We start from the raw sequence: 15,017 nt of genomic DNA on the forward strand, positions 1-15,017 counted from the left end.
CGATCCATTGACACATATATTCTTATCTTATATCAATGGATCAGATATTGGCTTAATCCAACCCAATCCAGTATAAATTTGTTATGGATGGATCAGGTCCAATTCACTCTAATAAATATTTTGGACCGAATTGGTCCAATCCAATATATCTTATTGGTCTCTCCAATCCGTTCAAATTGATTTTGGATTGGATGGGGTCCAATCCAAAACCGGTTCATTGACACCCTTAGGTGTTAATGGCCTCAATATCTCAGCAGAAGTCTGCCCACCAACCAGGCATTGCTTTCTCCTACTTAGACACATTTCAGGTAGGTATCATAGAAAAGACCTTAAGAAAAACATAATACTCTATTTCAAAAAAGAGTTCAGATGGACTCCCCACAGAATGCGCCTCACAGCCTTAGAAAACATCTCTTCTCTCGTGCTTGTCATGGAGAGATATTCCCAATTAACGGAGGGATGGGCTGTGTGGTGCGCTCTGTGGGGAGCCCAAATTTTCTCAACACTACCACATTGAAAATGAACCAGTATGCAGACATGGACTCTAAACAATCCCTGAATCCAACATGTAGTGGCAACCTTTGGCCAACACAATGACTCCATCCATGTGTTGTTCCCCTCTACACTCCCAACTAATGGGTCAAATTTCACCACCAGAGCCCCAGTCAGTGTCCTGAAATACTCTTTTATCAGTTCTCATTTTCCTCCAGATTAGGGTGTCAATGGACCGGTTTTGGGTTAGACCCTGTCTAAATCAAAATCAAATTGGATAGATTGAATGAGACCAACAAGGCACATTGAATTGGACAAGTCCAGACTTAATGGTCCCCTATAATGAATTTATATTGGATTGAGTCAGATTGAACCAATATCTAATCCATTAATAGAAGATAAGAATACAGATGTCAATAGACCAGGTTTGGATTGGAACTAGTCTAAATTATAACCAATTTGAACAGCTTGAACAGTCCAGGCATTGAATTGGATGAATCCAAAATATCCAAAATATTCATAAAATTGGAGTAGACCTAGTCCAATGAACCCATATTGGACCAGATCGGATTGGACCAAATCCAGTCCAACTGACACCGAGGATTGTAAGGTTGCTAAAAATCATGGTGCATGGTGCATTGGATGACACAGAGGACTGGACCAAATCCAGTCCAGGCATTGAATTGCATGGTGCATGGTGCATGGTTGTAATGTTTGGAAGAACGTTTTCCTAAAAATCATGCTAACTTGCTAGTTAAGCAATATGAGCAAGTATAACTCTAATTAATACATTTGCACTAGAATTAGTTGATAATTGAAACAGAAATAGAAAATATAAGCATCGCAAAAGCTAGGAACAAATAATCCTAATAGAAAAATAAGAAAGAAAATATAAAATTGAAGAACAAAAAAATGTTAAGTCTGCTCATTTCTCTCGGAATAGTGTATTTGGAGGACATTAGTAGGAGCCATTATTACTTGGTGCAATAATAAAATCTTAGGCTCACAAGCATGAGAGCACGGGTTCGAGTTTGAGGGTGGCCACTTTATGTGAAAATTACAAAATGTTTAAATCATACCCAATCTATCACTCCTCACCCTCCACTGCAGATAGGATTGTTCTATTTTTGGAGGAACTTTTTGAACCAAAAGGCAGAGTGCTTTGGATATCTCTTCAATCCATTCTTGTAGTCCACATAGTTGATACCGAACCGGACCGTGTAACCATCAGCCCATTCAAAGTTGTCCAACAATGACCATGCGAAGTAGCCCTTCACATCTACACCCTCTCTGCAAAAGCCCAAGAAAAAGAACAAAAATGGATTAAAAGAACATGGTTTAAGAGAGTGAATCTGTTGCCCACACCCTATTAACAAGACACTACAGTCGCACATTGGGAACATAAGTGGTCTGTTGCTAGAAGATTCGAGTTTGGTTTAAGACACTAGTGGGGATGGATTTAACTATATATTCTGTATTATAACACACATCACTCCGGATTTTATGGACTTTTTTTCTGCATTTCTCTTGCACTCTCATTCAGTTTTGGACAGGATAATTGAATGGAATTGCAGGATAACTGCAGTGGATCTCAATATTCACACAGACATGGTACCGGAAATCTATGATGCCAGAAATACATGGTACTGGAAGAGCTTTGACCAATCAAAATCCACCCATGAATTTTGATCACAAGTTTTTCAGATATCATGTCTTTCCAGCATCATAGTCGAATCCCAGTTCAAAAGCTTTTTAGACTTACCACATGGTCACATAGATATATAGTAGGTTTACTAATTTATTTTTTCTATTGGCCACAAAAATACCCCATCTCCAAAATTTAACCTAATTTAAGGGGGTATTCAGTAGTGTCTGTATGAGGTTCGGTGTGTTTGAATCGTGGTTAAAACCACATGGTTTGAACCACACTACGTTCTACAAAGGCCTATTTATAGTTCAGTCCCCTTTAGATTTTTGTATTGATTTCCCAAATGTATTCATTAACACCCCTGAACAGAAAAACTTTGGCTGTTGGGGTCCAACAGCCTATGCTGTTGAAAGCGACTTTAGGAATGCCACGTTACAATGAGAGTGGGTAAATTAATAATAACTCCCTATTTTATTTTGGTCAACAAGAAAAACATGGGCATGAATAGGTGAACGTGCCCAGCCCAAAAACACTCTTAACAGCCTATGCTGTTGGCCCCCAACAGCCAAAGTTATCCCCCCCTCCCCCTTGAATTGTGATAAAACCTCCTAACAGGGAAAATATTTTGGCTGTTGGGGGCTAACAATCTATGCTGTTGAGAGAGTTTTTGAGAACGCCACGTTATCATGACAATGGGTAAATTAGTAATTGCCCCTTAATTTATTTTAACCAGAAAGAAGACATGGGTGCGAATTGGTGAACGTGCACAGCCCAAAAAACTCTTTCAACAGGCCAACAACCAAAGTTATCCCCGTTACAGGTGGTTTCAAAACACACCATGGAAAGAATGCAACATAAATGGGTGTGATTTGTTCCAAAACCAAATGAACCATAAAATATCCACACTACCAAAAACCACCTTAGTATCCCAAGCCCATTAAAATACGGCCCAGACCCAAGGCTTCTAAGAATTATTATTTGGATAGTGAGTAGATCCAAAAGAATTCATATAGTTGCCCATGAGAATGGGGTCATTGGCTGCACTAGTATGGAATAATTATGTCCAGGTTTCCAACTTCTCAACACTGTAGGTCTTGGAACAGACAGTATTAGAACCTATCCAATATGTATGTATTCATCCTTATAATTTATTATAAAATGATAGAACAAGTAAAACTCACTTGATGGCTTTCTGAAGGTAAGAAAGATGGTGACTGTAGTAGTATATTCTCGTAGTGTCCGTGAGGGCTTCCTCCAATGTCCATGTGCTGTTATTTACCTCAGAAATTCCTAAAAACATGAATGGATTAATGAATGAATGAGTATTCATTTCATGGCTAATATTGGATCAATAAAAAGTTGAGAACCGATCAAAGATCACACCGTTCTCAGTAATGTAGATAACTGGGTTGTTATATTTTCTCTTTGTGTACAGCAACAACTCTTGTATTCCTTGTGGGTATATATAGAGCCAATTTGAGCCAGCCTGCAGGTTCAAACCTATTAGTTGGGTCATGCTCTATCAAAGAAAAACACGGTTTATCTTTTCTTAATTAAGTTGCTAAACTCATACCCTTGGTCCAATTGGGATCCCATTGCGGTCAGCTGTTGCAACAGAATATGCAGTGAATTATATGTCTTCAGTAGGAATGCAGTATAAATGGAAACATGGACTAACTACCTGTACACTGTATGTGTTTTGATAGACTTACTTGTGAGGGTGGCTCGAGAATCCGTCATGTAGGTTACATTAACCTTGTTGATGCGTAGGAGATTAGCAGCATAATTAGCAGTGTAGTAATTTAGTCCAAGGAAATCATATGACCCCTTTATCATCTTGGATTGCTCTTTGGAGAATTTCGGTAGGCGATGTCCGGCGAGGGATTTCATGGTCTCCGGATAGTCGCCGTAGGTTATTGGGTGCATAAACCTACATGATATATAGAGAATTCATTCACAAATCATGGGTGCTCTCTGTTCTTGCTGAATTAGTTCATCCTAGCTAATGGTTTTTGGATGTTGTCAAGTGTTTGATGAAATTCCTCACCACCCAAACATGAAGTCCAGAGCTCTCCCTGCAGCTTCCTTATTGGCCTTGTCATTTGAGAAAGGCACCATCCAGTGTGACACTAATGTAATTCCAATCTTGCCTTTTTGAGTTGCCTGCACAGCAGTGGGATTAGGGTTGATTGATAAGTTAATTTCCAGTTTCAAATATAATTATCAATATATTATTTAAAAAAATGAATTCTCGAAAACACCTCTAAACAGGTGTATTAGACATATCGTATCAAAATTTTAATCCTCATACACAAGATCATGGTTCTACAAACAAAGAGTAACTCACCTGGTATTTGTCCTTGTAGACCTTGACTGCAGCTGCATGGGCCAGAAGTTGGTGGTGTCCTACGATGTATGGCTCGGTTGCAGAGTTCCCACCAGTACAGTTTGGGTTCACCCAGGAAGAACAGCGCCCAGGTGCATGGATGCCCATGGCGTATGCGCCCATGCAAAAGCTCCATGGTTCGTTTAGGGTGATCCAATGCTTCACTCTATCACCAAATTCTCTGAAGCAAAGCTCCGCATAGTCCCGAAAGTCATCACTGCATATGCATCAAAGTAATCAGCAGGTTGGATCACTTTGATCAGATTGGACCAGTTTGGGTCATATTATATATAAAATGTAATAGGCCAAGTTGATGAATCCATCCTATCAGAGTTGATTCGGAGCAAATTGCTTGCATAATTGTCAAAGTGACACCTAGGTGACTGCCTTGCCTATCGCCAAGCAGGTTTATACGTAGTTAGGAAATACTTTTACATTTTTATTTTTTGAGAGTATAATTATAAAATAGATATTACTAAATTAAAATATTCATTATGTGCATTTGTTTATTAGTTTTTTTTCATTATTCTCTTATTATGTTGTAAAATGCTGTCTTGACCTATCGAATACTTTAAAATCTGAACTGCTAAGAATGGAAGAACTTAAAATTTTATCTAATTAATACATTTTCTTCTTCTTGTTTTTTTTTTTCAAATTTTCCTTTCATTTTTTTCCTATAACAACTAAAATTAAGGGTTCAGCTCCACTATGTTTTTAATTTACTTTTTATTTTTCTTCTCTTTTTTTTTCTTCCTTTCATGAATATGCTTTCCTATACTTTAACATAAGTTTATACTTATGAAAATTATAGATAATTATTAAGAAAATATGGTAACTAGTTGCTATCCAACCTAAGCAATTACTTAAGAATAAATGATTTTTTACGAAAATCAAAATCCGCCAGTTCGGCAATTAGGTGACAAAGCAACCCCCCATTGACTAACTTCATCTTGGCGCTTTGAAAACTATGGTTGATTGATTGGTTCCACTCATTCGATGTGGGTATAATTTTTCTAAGTGAGACCAGGGTGATGGTGGGGTTCTGAGTTCATTAAGTCAAAAAGTGAATAACATATATAACAGTACTGCTTTTTGCTTACATGATGTGAGGACTCAGAAAACCGCCATACTCATCTTCCAGGGCTTGAGGAAGATCCCAATGAAAGAGTGTCACGAAGGGCTGTATACCTGTTAACCCACAGCAAGTCATCAGCTAACCTGTGCTAAGAAAGAGAGAGAGAGAGAAAGAGATGAACCATTGGATATAAGCTCGTTGATGAGGTTGTTGTAATATTTAAGTCCTTCTTTGTTCACTCCCCCGCTTAACTTCCCGTCTGAATTGAAGAAAAGAAAGGTAGTGGTGAGTGGAATACAAAACAAATTTCAGTGTTGGATTGGATATGTCGTCCAATCTTTTTCCAGGAGAATAGTTTAGTCTTTCGATATCATGATTTACATTCCTTAAACCGTTAATAATGTCGGTCCCAATTAAAAATAGTCAATTGATTGAGACTTTGGAGCTATATACAATTCTTAGAGTTTGATCAAATAAAGCTTTTTCTTGGTGTGCCATTAGAATCTACTACCTCCTAGACATATAGGTGATCATTTCTACATTCTACCCTCGGTTCTTGGAATTTCTGGGCTTCGGCCAATTTTTTTTGTATCCAAGCCTGGGCTATCTTAGGGTAAGGACCATAGGCCGTAGCCCATATAATCAAATATTTATGGGTTCGATTATGATATGAAAAAGATATGATATCTGAAAATTTTTTGATCAATCAATTAGAATAATAAACTAGTAACCAATCAGGTGTTATTTATCAAATTTATGGGTGGGTTTTGATTGGTCAAAACTCTTTCCATACCATATTTTTTTCACATCATAGATTTTCCCAATATTTACATTTTGAGAAAAAATGATAATGGATTTGATCCATGAGCCATAACCCAAGGTTGTGCCAGGGGCCCTCCTAACTTCCACTCTTTTAGTTAATGTTTTAGAATCTGGTCTGGAATTCTGGAGGTTCAATTGTTTTGCTCTCCATTTGGATGGATCACCGGTTCAATCAATCAGGTCAAGCAGATTAATCAGCTGTGGTGTCAGGACAATAAAATTTTAAAATAAAAAGAGTAAATTGCAGATAAGTATCTTATATTTGAGTAGTCTCACTGTAGGGCCTGAATTTCAAATGTGCCACTTTAGTATCTGAAGTTCGAAAAATATACATATTGAAGCCCAATTCTATTAAATTAACATTACCTTAAGAGGTAAAATTATGAAGATGGCCATGTTCTTATTCTATTTTTTCACTGTTCATCTTCTTCAGACTAGCTTAATTTGGAAAGAGTATAAAATACAAATATAAGGCCCGATTTCAAAAGGGTACAAATACAAATATGTACAGTTTATAAATAGATAGGTTTTGCGCGCTACATATTTGCATTTATAATCCTTCCAAACGGAACCTCAAATACAAACCAACCGTGACAAAGTAAGCATTTGAAAGTGAAATTACCCTCAATTCATAGATCGGGGGTTTGCGTCCAAAGTCTAAAGGTAGAAGATAAATCATGAAAAAACAAAAGAGAATTAGAACATGGGTGTTTTATAATTTTACCCCTCACTATAATGTTTTTTTAATGGAGTTGGACTTCATTAGATGTGTATTTCTAAAATTGAGGTGCTAAAGTGGCAGATTTGAACGTCCAATCCCGAAAGTGAGATTACCCCCAAAATACAATATACCTATCTGTAATTTACCACCCAAAAAAAATAAGAAAACCAATGACCCAGTAAACTGGTTGAACGAGTTGAACGAGTCAATAATTCAACCACCAGCTGGATTATTAAATTATTGATCAAGTCAATGATATTTTTGCAATTTAATCGATCATTGAGTAAGGTTGATAGATCTTACTAGGTAACAGCCTAGACCATGAGAAGGAGAATCTGTAAGCGTCCAACCCCATTTCCTTCATTATCCCAACATCTTCCTGCATCAAATATATTTATTCATTTCTTAATATTTAATAACTACAAGCTACTTTTATACAAGAAAAAAGAAATGAAAGCCCCTTAAAATTTTGAAAAATCAATGGCCCGTGGCCGACTACCTTATAACGATGATAGGAATCGATAGCTACGTCTCCATTGCTACGGTCCTTTATCTTCTCTGCAATGCATCACAAAATTATATATATCCACAAATTAATAACTATATTTATCGCAAGTTGGGTTTAATTAATTTAAGACCCTTAAAATGGTGGCCCGATAGCCACATGGCTAGTTTATCCAAACCATGTATTTTAATAACCAGATTATGATGTTTTGAATATATATAACCATTATTGAGCTTTGGACATGGATATGTATTGTAAAGGCTTTGGAACTTGGAATCAAGCACCAAGGACAACAAATCGGATTTCCTGCCCACTACTCTCAACGAATAGTCAAACACTCTATCTGTTTCAAATTGTGTCATCTTACATTGTGAGATGTGCGGTTGCAATGTGCAATGGGTATGGCATAACCGCACGGGTAGAGAAAGTGAGTAGGAAATCTGGGTTCGAAGGAAATTAAAGATTGATTACTCTAACTAGAAGTTCATAGATTGGTTGAGATATGTAGATAGGATCTAATATTTTGAGCTTAAGACAAGACTTTAGTTATGATAAATAGAATTTTCTGAAATTTCTGAAAACTAACTTCTTTGTTTGAAGGATTTGTTAAGTTGAGTTTTCTCACAAGGATTGGGATCATCTTATACTTAATGGGTTATGTTTGATAGGGATTAGATTATGAATTTATGATTAAGGGGTGATAAATTGCAGATAACTGCCCTGTACTTGGTGCTAATACTTAATTAGCCACCCCAAACATTGTTTTGCTAGACCCCTTTAAATTTCTAGATTCCAACACTTTGCCCCCTGACCTTTAAATGGGTATATGGGGTTGCCAATGGAAGTAAAATTATTAAATTGTCCATTTGAGATTTTATGGACACATAAGAATAAGTATAAAAATGATAAAAAATAAACATTTTTAAGTGTAGGTTGTTCTCTAGGCATACATTGATGAATTAATCATTCTAAAAGCATTCTCAAGATGAGCTTTGTTGAAAAAAAAAATATTGAGAGAAACATACGAATTAGGATTTTAGAAAGCCTAAGCTAAAAGAGCAAAATGGTCTTATAAAATAATATAAGCATAACTTGATATTTAATAATATTTAATAGAATATTTGAAAAACTTAATTGATAAAATATGTGGGGGCAAAGTGTTGGGACTTGGGATTAAGCGTTCAGGGGAGTATCACAAAACAAAGTGGGGTGTTATGAGTCTTTTGACTATCAATTTCTGGGCTAAATGGTTTGACTCGTCCGGTCCAAACTCCATTTCAGATCAGATGGTTTTGAGGTCCAAAACCGGATCCAAACCCATGATCGATTCCCGGTCAACTAGTCGGATCATCCAGTCCAGTCCAGTTTTAGAATCACTGCATGCTGGTTATCTGAATCAATTCATCCGAATTGCCCCATGATCGGTTCCCGGTCAACTGGTCGGATCATCCAGTCCAGTCCAGTTTTAGTTATCTGAATCAATTCATCCGAATTGCCCCATGACACCAAGGTTCAGATGCTTTTTATGAAAAGGATATGCATTAAATTGAGAATAGATTAAAAGAAGCAACCAGCCTATGAAGTCAACACGCCCTTTTCCACCAACAGCGTTGCAACTTGCAACAGTGATTTGCAATTTCCTGAAATTAAATAAAATATTCTGTGCCTATAAGAAAAAAAAAATGTTCTTGAAGCTTTTTTATCTGCAACATTCTGCACTACTTTTTGTGCATGATTCCAGCTAGTGACACTTGTTCAAAATTCTCTGTTGATTTGAAATCTATACACAGAGATGTAACAAAACGATGCAACAAGGTAAAAAGCAAAAACCCAATTAACAAAATCCAAAATGAAAAGACTCAAAGAGAAAGCTGAAGAGTAAACAAACACAGATCTCTTCCTTCTGAGAGAAAGAGAGAGAGAGAGAACCTGGGTATTTGTGGGTGAATGTATCCCATATGCTCGGTTTTCTTCCACCTTCTTTTGCTGCTCCTTCGTACTGAAACAAACACATAATGTAAGAAGTAGAAGAAGGATAATTTGAACCCAGAGAAACACTTGATTAATACCTGGTAAGCAGCTGATGCCGTCCCAAAGATGAAACCAGTTGGGAAACTGCTTCGGTTGAGTGAAGGCGAGACAAGATGAATGGGTGTGGCTGTTGCCGGTGCGATAGGAGGGGCCAAGGAGTCGACAAGAACCAGAAGGCCCAAGAGCAGAAGGCGGAGAGACCCCTGATGTAATTTGATTCCAAACGCCATCACACTTACTGATTGGTTTACTTTGCTTCACATTTGTCTATGCACTTATATAATGGAAGAAACTGTAGGTCCCATGACTCCCATCCAAGTACAGTACTTAGGTGATTATCTTTCTTATTAACAATTCAGCAAACAGGATATAGAGAATTCTGACCTTAATTATATTAAGGAGACTAAGGTGGGTTTTTGAAAATTCAAATGAGGGATGATGATGACAAGATCGATCACAAGGGGGATTTGTCTGATGTGTAGGTCTGTCACTTACTGCTGCTGCACTGTTTAGTTTTGGTTGATGCCAGATCTATTAGCTTCCAAAGCCAGTAGGCAGCGTAGATAGACCGTTGCTCTGGTTCTGGTTTCCCAACGATGACTTAGAAATACACGTAGCGGTTTTCTGATCACATGAAACGACGTACGCTTTAACTTTCTCAAATATTTATCTCTTTTTTGCGGTTACAATGCCTTTATCAACACTGAATTTTTTAACAGTAAAAAGGAATGCCTCATCCATCTTTAATCTCTCTTTGGATCTTATCTTCCCGTTGCTGACTAATAGGGGTTGGATTGGACTAAGGGTGTGAATGGACCGGTTTTGGATTGGACCCCTTCCATTTGGGCGGATTGGACAAATTAATAAGATATATTGGATTAGATCAATCTGATCCAAAATATTTATTGGATTAGATTCGACCTGATCCATCCATGACAAATTTATATTGGATTGGGTTGGATTAAGCTGGTCCACTGATATAAGATAAGAATATATGTGTCCATGAATTTGAACAGATTGGACAGTTCACACATTGAATTGGACCGATCTAAATTGGTCCAAAATATTTATTAGATTGGATTGGACCTAGTCCATTTATAATAGACTCACATTGGATTGGATCGGATTGAACCAAACCTAGTCCAATTGATACCCCTAGATTGGACCCTATCCAAACCAAAATCAATTTGAATGGATGGGACGGACCAACAAGACATATTGAATTAGACCAGTCCAGAGTTAATGGTCCAAAGTATTTATTGGATTGGATTGGACCTGATCCATCCGTAATAAATTTATATTGGATTGAGTTGCTCATTGAGCTTCGAGCCAAATTCGAGCTTAATATATTGGTTTGTTTACTAACTGAGCTGAGTTCGAGCCCAATGAAGCTCGCAAGCCTAGTATTAAATAAATAATTTTTATTATATACATACATACATACATATAAATATATACATATAATAAATAATTTTACTATATATAAATATAATATTTTTATTTTTCATGTATAATAATAAATAAATTTTATAATTCTTAATTTTTTGTCTAAAAAATAAAAAAGCCATACATATAAATTTTACTTTTCAAAAAAACTTGGCTTATGTTGAGCTCGAGCTCGAATCGGGCTCGAGCATGATACTATTCTTGCGAGCTGATCCGAACTCGAGCTCAAGTCTCTAGCTCAAATTGAGCTCGAGCCTGATACTATTCCTATGTGTTAAGCACGAGCTTAGCTCGAGTAGCCAAGTATTCGACTCAGATCGACTCGAGTCTACCCCTACATATAAGGGTCCATTAGTATCTATTGGCTACCATGTTTATGATTACAATTGATTGGTCAAAAAATTTTTTGTTATCATATCTTTCCGCTATCATAATCGTACTTATGAAACTGTATTTGTGGCTATTCCAACATTTTCTCATCATATTAAATAAGGGTGTCAATGGATCGGTTTTGGATTGCACCCCGTGCAATCCAAAATCAATTTGGACAGATTGGACAGACCAACAAGACATATTCGACTGAACCAATTCAACCCAAAATATTTATTAGATTGGATTGGACCTGATCCATCCATAATAAATTTATATTGGATTGGGTTAAGCCAATATCTGGTCCGTTGATATAAGATAATAATATAGGTATTAATGGACTGAATTTGCATTGAAACTAATCTAAATCAAAATGAATTTGAACATATTAAAGATCCAGACATTGAATTGAACCAGTCCACAATGATTCAAAATATTCATCGGATTGGATTGGATCTAATCCATTTATAATGTACTCACGCATATATCAAAATGTATTTATGGCTAACCTTAACACTGTAGTGCCGATACCAGTCTATAGTGGAAGAATTTTTCTCCCTCAGAGATACCGACTATTAAGATAGCTCTAATCAGCTGTGAATTTTTGACTATTCAACAAAGAGAAAAACATTGCCACATGACGTCTTATAAGGTTATGTTTGGTTGGTTTGATAGAAAATAAAATAGAACAGAGAAAATTGGGAAAAGTTTTTAAGTAGCCATTTTGTAAACTAGATTAATTATGAAATAAAACCAAGCACAAAAAGAAACAAGCCCTCAAACACAAAATTATAATTAGTTATGATCCACTGGACCCAGTTTTTACAATTGTATCAAAAGACAAGTTGATCCACGTGAATTCTCATGCTTTGAAAAATCGCGATTTCGTGTCAGAGAAACTTGCCTTGTTATGAACGTATCCATAATTCCATATGTTACAGATAAGAGATGGCGTGGAATTCTGAGAGGATAAGCTGTCAGCTGGGACTGGATTTATCAATCCTAAAATTTCATTAATGTTTGGTATGTGTGAAATGTGGGAACTGTCAGCTGGGACTGAACTATCAAATTGGTTGGTGAGAAATGTGGGTTTCTTAAAGTAATTGATTTCCATTTCCATGTGCGATATCCATTGAAAGCAAGGTTTCTATGGACTGATACTATATTTATATGGAGTTAGGGACCCAGCACGAGTATTTTCCTTTCTATTTGAGTGCCGGTTACATCCCATTCATTTTTTGTACATGTTTTAGTGAGGAAATTGGAAGCTGATGACTTGGCAGACACTAGACCGCAGTTGAGATGGTCATTCTTATTCGACATGGGGTGGGATCAAATTTGCAGAAGCAGAACTGAAGGTGGCTCTTGGTGGTATATGGCCTATGGGCCTCATGAGCATCCTCTTGTGTTAGGAAATAAATTTGGACTCGGATCTTCTTCCCACTAGACAGCTGTTCCTATACATCTCTATCTAGAGGTGCAAATCGGTCTGGTCCTATTTGGTCGAATTTGGTTTACCGTTTACCCTGTTCAGATCTTTAAATCAGATAATAGGATCTGATAAAAAATTGGATTGGATTCGGATCATCTCCTATTTGATTCGAGAAAATCCAATCCAATATATTATATTTTTATAAATATAAATATATATCTATGTATTATTATTTATTTATTTATAAATATATTTTTTGTAAAGTTGATATATTATTTATTTGTTTTTTTATAAAAAACATATATATATGATGAAAATAATTAAAAAATACATATATTTTTTGTTTTTACTTAATTTAAATTAGTATATTCTATTTTTCTTCTGGTAATTTATTAATTTTTAAAGAAAACAAATTGGATCGGATTAGATCCAAAGATCCGACTTACCAATAGGATTCAAATTCCAATCGAGTCCTTTCAGGTCTATCCGATCGGTGCTCTGATTCGAATCCAATCTGATCTGTTTGCATCCCTATCTATATCTGTGGGAAATTATAGTTGCACATTGGAAATATCTCCCTTGTCATTCACAGGGAGATGTTTACAATGTACAAAAGTGGCATGTGTTATGTGGGTAGGGATGTGCATATCTGGAGTGGTTGTCTAAATTTAGTGTTGGTTTGGCAGAGATTTCTTGCAGATCTAAATCTTGCATTCCAAAACAGGGTGCAGTTTGGTAAGTCTTCTTTGAAAGATCTTCTAAAAGATCTAACAGCCAAAAAATATATACCGGGCTATTTGGCAAGTCTTTGGGAAGATGTTCTGGTAGTTCTGATAGTCAAAAGATGCATTGAGATTTTGCATGAAGATCTGAGTAGCTTGAAACTAGTTTGACAAATACACGTCTTTCCGTGCATTTTTTTGTGTCTTTTTGCATGAGAATAAAATATAAAAAACTCAAAAAATTTCATTTGGAGCTTTCCGAAATCAGCCAAAAATAGGCTTCTTGCATCTTTTTGATGCTCCGGATTTTAGTAGTTAAATCTTCTACAAACTAAATAAAAATAGACCAAAAATAAATTTACCTAATTTGTAAACAGCCAAAATACCATGCAAAAAGAGACGCCAAATGAAACCATAATTGACTTTCACATAAAGATCTAACTTCTTGAAATATACTCAAATCAAACTTCTCGGGCATAGTCTTTCGGCAGCTAGATATTCCCCCCAACTAAACAGGAAAAAACGTACGCCTTTATATTTCAAAATTTTGTTCTCAATGTTTTGACATCACCCCATCGAAAAGTTTGTTCCAGAATCTACCATTTCAATACACCGTGGAGTCTAATTAACTGAAATACACCACATTTTTTTTGGCCACACTACTTTATTTATTTCTTTTTATTTTGTTTTTATGTTTTTATTTTTATTTTTTATTTTTGACTATGTGATTACATGTGCCTGGGTCATAGGGTGCGTATGATTGTGTTCTACGTAGGTGCAGTTTGGGGCTGACAACTTAAGAGACTGCACATACTAAACGACATTATCGTGATCCATTGAAATCAAAGCGACAGCCATCCACCTCCATCAGGATATACATTTTGGATCCCAATCTCTATCTCTATTGATTTGGTGAAATAATTCAATGTTGAATCCATTAAACTGGTCGAGGAATTTTGTCTTGTGCTATCTCTATCTCATAATGTTTGTCTATGATAAGTTTAAAGTTCTTATGTAACTTTGTGATCTTATTATTACTTTTTTGTCCCAAGTTGATCTTAAGAAAATGGCAATATTGTACTTATTATATTTTAGCAGCAATCAAGGATTCATGTGAACCACTTTTTCCAGATTCTTTTCACATTTGGATATTATAATGTCTAAATCATATAAACTAATTGGACTGGGTCCGGATTCAATCCGTCTGAATAAATTATGTAAATCTTGATATCAATATATCAACTAAACATTTTTCTCTTAATAACCATTGGCCACTCTACTAAAATATAAAAAATAAACTGACCCACACCGATATATTCGTTTTAGGCTTATATGCTGGTCGAAATTTTGTTTTGAACACTTGGTAAG

At 36.0% G+C, this 15,017-nt stretch overlaps 1 protein-coding gene across 2 annotated transcripts; it reads right to left on the reverse strand.

The window, feature by feature from the left end:
* Nucleotides 1-1,389: 1,389 nt before the first annotated feature.
* LOC148872668 (beta-glucosidase 12-like) lies at nt 1,390-10,303 on the reverse strand. Of its 2 annotated transcripts, XM_088969401.1 has the most exons (13): nt 9,719-10,303; nt 9,579-9,648; nt 7,644-7,702; nt 7,448-7,523; nt 5,783-5,860; nt 5,627-5,714; nt 4,488-4,743; nt 4,188-4,303; nt 3,853-4,070; nt 3,714-3,745; nt 3,524-3,626; nt 3,322-3,430; nt 1,390-1,782 (listed from the first exon to the last, which is right to left on the reverse strand). In XM_088969401.1, the coding sequence occupies exons 1-13, from the start codon at nt 9,908-9,910 to the stop codon at nt 1,614-1,616; spliced, it is 1,566 nt and encodes a 521-aa protein (XP_088825527.1). In that variant the 5' UTR covers nt 9,911-10,303; the 3' UTR covers nt 1,390-1,613. The 2 variants fall into 2 exon arrangements, with proteins under 2 accessions (XP_088825527.1, XP_088825529.1); XM_088969403.1 differs by lacking the exon at nt 5,783-5,860 and having other exon boundaries at nt 9,719-10,035.
* Nucleotides 10,304-15,017: the final 4,714 nt, after the last annotated feature.

This window comes from Nelumbo lutea, chromosome 2, assembly GCF_056320005.1.
Source record: "Nelumbo lutea isolate HS-2025 chromosome 2, American lotus-T2T, whole genome shotgun sequence".
In the NCBI taxonomy this organism is placed as follows: domain Eukaryota; kingdom Viridiplantae; phylum Streptophyta; class Magnoliopsida; order Proteales; family Nelumbonaceae; genus Nelumbo; species Nelumbo lutea.